The sequence below is a fragment of the Hibiscus syriacus genome, unplaced genomic scaffold, assembly GCF_006381635.1.
Source record: "Hibiscus syriacus cultivar Baekdansim isolate YM2019G1 unplaced genomic scaffold, ASM638163v2 tig00110450_pilon, whole genome shotgun sequence".
In the NCBI taxonomy this organism is placed as follows: Eukaryota; Viridiplantae; Streptophyta; class Magnoliopsida; order Malvales; family Malvaceae; genus Hibiscus; species Hibiscus syriacus.
The window spans coordinates 6589715-6593775 of record NW_024062743.1 but is presented as its reverse complement, the minus strand read 5'-3'; the positions used below and the strand labels follow the sequence as shown (position 1 = coordinate 6593775).

At 36.9% G+C, this 4061-nt stretch overlaps 1 protein-coding gene across 1 annotated transcript; it reads right to left on the bottom strand.

The window, feature by feature from the left end:
- Positions 1-493: 493 nt before the first annotated feature.
- LOC120126055 (zinc finger CCHC domain-containing protein 10-like) lies at positions 494-1921 on the bottom strand. The gene is made up of 2 exons (XM_039144356.1): positions 1822-1921; positions 494-1499 (listed from the first exon to the last, which is right to left on the bottom strand). Exon 2 carries the CDS (start codon positions 1469-1471, stop codon positions 692-694), a length of 780 nt encoding a protein of 259 aa, XP_039000287.1. The 5' UTR covers positions 1472-1499; positions 1822-1921; the 3' UTR covers positions 494-691.
- Between the last annotated feature and the right edge of the window lie 2140 nt (positions 1922-4061).

Genomic DNA, 4061 nt, shown 5'->3' with positions numbered 1-4061 from the left:
GCAAATGAGTTTGCATACAAAAAACCTTGCTTATTAACTGAACTTCATTCCATGCTCTTTCGGGTCTTCACATTTAATTTTGCAACCAAGCTTCAACTTTTGAGACCTACCAAATCACTTATCACTCAAGCTAAGTTCAAGTCACACTATTGCATGCAATTCTTGTAAATTTTTGCTTTTAAATGTTTCAGGATCAACATGCAGTAGATGAAATGAAGCAAGTTTCACACGTCTAATTTTACAAACAGGTAAATCGTTTCTCGGGTGCGTTTTACATGCTTGTACGAATGTTGTTCAATCTCAAGTAATCAAGAGGGTCGGCATTCATAAACATAGGAAGATGTTAGAGCTAAAGTTGTAAATACATTTATTGACATTCAACACTACAGTTTTGTGTCCAAATAGCATATTTCATAAATTTCTAGTGATGAACACACAAAAAAAAAATAGTGATGGAGAATCCAAAGTGAATTTAATAAGAGGATTTTCGAAGTACAATCATTTCATAACACACAACAAATAACAAAGCATCCCGTACAAAACGGAAAAGCAACAAAAACATCTAGCATCCCTATGCCATAGTGTTTGATCTCCAGCGTTTGTAAAGGCAACAGAAAACCACAAGCAGAGATGGTAAAATTATCCCATCTTAAAACACCCAAATCTGACCTAGACAACAATGATTCTCCTTTCATCGTTTTCTGTTATGCTTCCGCCTCTTCTGTCGCCTGCTGTCACCATCAGAATCAGAATCCGATGTAGATTCTGAGTTGGAAGACTCCGAAAAAGAGCTGTACCTAGTCCGCCTCACCTTCTTCTGCATCTTCTTCTTATTCTTCTTCCTCCTACGTCTCTTCTCAGACTCCGATGACGAGCTGTAATCTGTACTACTCTCTGCTGAAGAACCTGATCCTGTAACAGATGATGCACTGCCACTATCGGCCTCGGAAACAGAAGCTTCACTATCACTACTAGAACCTGAATCTGACCGATGCTTTTGCTTGCTTTTCTTAGACCTTCTATCATCCTTCTCATCCTTAACATCTGGGTTATCCAACTCATAAGGGATCGAAGGCTTCATTCTCAATTTCGGGTTCTTAAGCTGCTGAGTTCGAGAGGGTCGCGACATATAAACCCGCTCATTCTTACACTCATACGTCCAATGCCCCGCCTGGAAACACCTTTGACACTGTGAAGCACCAATAGCAGACATAGTCGAAGTCTTGTCTTTCCTTTCGCCTAATCTAACCGCCTTCTCGGTACTCATCAAATACATTTGCCTCTTTGCTTCCCTTTTCTCTTGCCATCTGCTAGGTCCCTCTTCCTTTTGCCCGTAGGCATTGACATTTCGGGTGGCAGCAGCAGCCGCCCTTTCCGCCTGAGCTCGACTTAGGCCTTTTGCAGCACTCAGTGCTGCAGCCTTGATTCTATCGGCGGCTGGCTGAGTTTTCTCCTCGTTCTTACTTGACATCTTATATATGTGTGTGTGTGTGTATGTTCTGCATTCAAATGTTCAATCAGACCATTCATTAATCTAACAGGATATTACCAACAAAGGGAAAGTGGATTTTTACACACGAAAAAGCTCAATATTCAGCCATTAACGTAATTAGGAACAAGTAATTACACCAAAAAGAAGGCGATTAGCAAAATTTACCCATTAACTAAGAAAAAATAGGTAAAAGGTTCAAATTCTCTTAAAAAATGCAAAACATAAACATTAAAAAAATAAAAAAATAAATAAAACCTAGCATGAAAAGCATCAACGGGAAGCAACCCTAAACAACGACTAGGGTTTAAGAAAGGAGAGTAAAGGCGTACCAGAAGTTGCCGGCGTTTGGGAAAACTGAAGATCCAAATCCAAACTCAAAAGGCGAAGAGGGAATTTGATATTTTAATTTTACGAGAGCTGGGCTGAGGGTTTTCTTGTTTTCCATATGATTAAGAGTAAATTACCATTTTAAGGCGCTCCAGCTCCCCCCCACTCATTTTTTCGCTTGTTAATTTTGATTTGGATAAAATACCCTTTTGGTCCTTGAACTATTACCATATTTATATTTTGGTTATTGAACAAAACGTTTTGGCAATTAAGACAATATTGTTGTGTAAGTTCATCAATCACTATCAAATTGAGTAACGATGAGGTTGATGTGAATTTTATTTTATTTTATCCATGTAGAAATTCATTTTCCATGTAATGTAAAGAAATAAAACTAAAAAAATGACATAAAATTTGATTAGAATTGAAAAGAAATTAATTTATAAAATTAGTGTAGAAAATGTGACATAAAGAAAAATAAATTTTATGATGTACTTTTAAAAATTAAAGGCATAATTATTGTAGGCATGTATCCGGGATTTAAACTTGATTCAAGCTTTCGGGCCTTTAGGAGAAAATTACAATTGAACATTATTTATAGACTTAATATTAAAATAAATGTTCAAATTATACCTCTTTTTTTAAATAGGTGTTTAAACTATATTTTTACTCATTCTAGTGCTTAACGTTATAAATGTTATCCAATTAGATGTTCGGGCAATCAACATTATTAATTCCTCCGTTGAGTGACACGTGTTTGTAACCTGGTAATTTTAAAAAATTATTTAAAATTAACAATTAAAATCATATATATTTTTTAAAAAAAACACACAAATTTTGAAATAAATCCAAAATTTTAAAAATCTTCTTTTCAAAACCTAAACCCAAATTGATTGATTTTTTTACCGTTGACGAAATTCCACTCAACCTCGCTTCTCCTGACAACCAAAATTCTTATAAAATAATGATTGATCGATGGCTAATGGATGATAGATCAACGTTTTATACTCGCTATTCAAGAGTGGTATTGAAGTGTGGTTTTCTGTTGAAGTTTTTTTTTGTGCCGTTGTTGCTGTTAAACCAATTTGGTTTTGTTTGTTAAGCCAGCTTAGTCACACCTAGGTCAAACTTAAAAGTGTTGACTCACCAGGCTAAGTTTTGAGCTTTGCTTTATGGCTAGGGTCAAATTAACATTTGGCCTACATTTCTTTTATTTTGTTTTTTACTTGTTACATGGGTATTTGTTTAATGCTGTGTTCACGTGGGATGAGGAGTAACAACCTGTCAGTCAGATGGCGTGTGATTCAACACGTTCTAGAAGCTTTATGTTAATAGAGGTGAGCTGTATTAGTTTCTTGGTTAAATGAATGCACTTTGTCAATTTACTGTGGTAAATATCCTTCTATTTTTGGGATTTTCAACATGGTATCTGGAGCCTAATGATTCAAGTGCTTGTGGGAAGTTCTTTGGCCTTCTGTTTTTTTTCTTCTTTTCGGTTTTGGATCTTTGCTTGGTTGAGTTTTCAAGGCTATTTCCTCGGCTACAGATTCTCCTTCTGGTGAGAGTGGTGGTGTGTTCGCTGGTAGTCGTCCGGTGCAGGCTCCGTTTGCAAACAAGTATGTAAACGTTCGCTTAGATGAACACAACTTCTTACTCTGGAAGCAACAGGTGATTCTGATGGTACGTGGCCATAAACTGGAATATTTGCTTGATGAGAACTTACCTCTTACATCATAGACAATTGTTGATGATAGTGGTAAGCTTGTGGTCAATCTAGCGTTTCGTGCTCACAAGAAACAAGACATTTCTCTGGCATCGTGGTTGCTATCGACGATCAGTCCGTCGATCTTGCCTCAAATGGTGGGTGCGGAGTCTTCTGCCAAGATCTGGTCCACAATTTTACGCCTCTATTCCAAGCTAACTACGACTAAGATTGTTAGTCTACATTGTAGGCTTCAATCTTTAAAAAAGGGAAATAGCACCATTCGTGAGTTTTCCACACAGATTAAAGAGATCTGTGATCTCCTCTCGACTAGTGGTAGCCAGGTATCTGAGGCAGAACGGATTGCTACTCTTATCAACGGTGTTCCGGTCGAGTTTGAACCCGTTGTGGCAGCTATTACAGTTAGTTGTGATACCTACATGTCATTACGTCTCCCGATCTGTTGGACTTAAAAATATTATTTTCGGAGAATGTAATGAAAAGTGATTTAAAAAACGGTTTAATTTTAGAGTAGTAACT

What these genes read in the sequence shown, in the direction of transcription:
- LOC120126055 (XM_039144356.1), bottom strand. Translation starts at nt 1,471, where the DNA reads ATGTCAAGTAAGAACGAGGAGAAAACTCAGCCAGCCGCCGATAGAATC.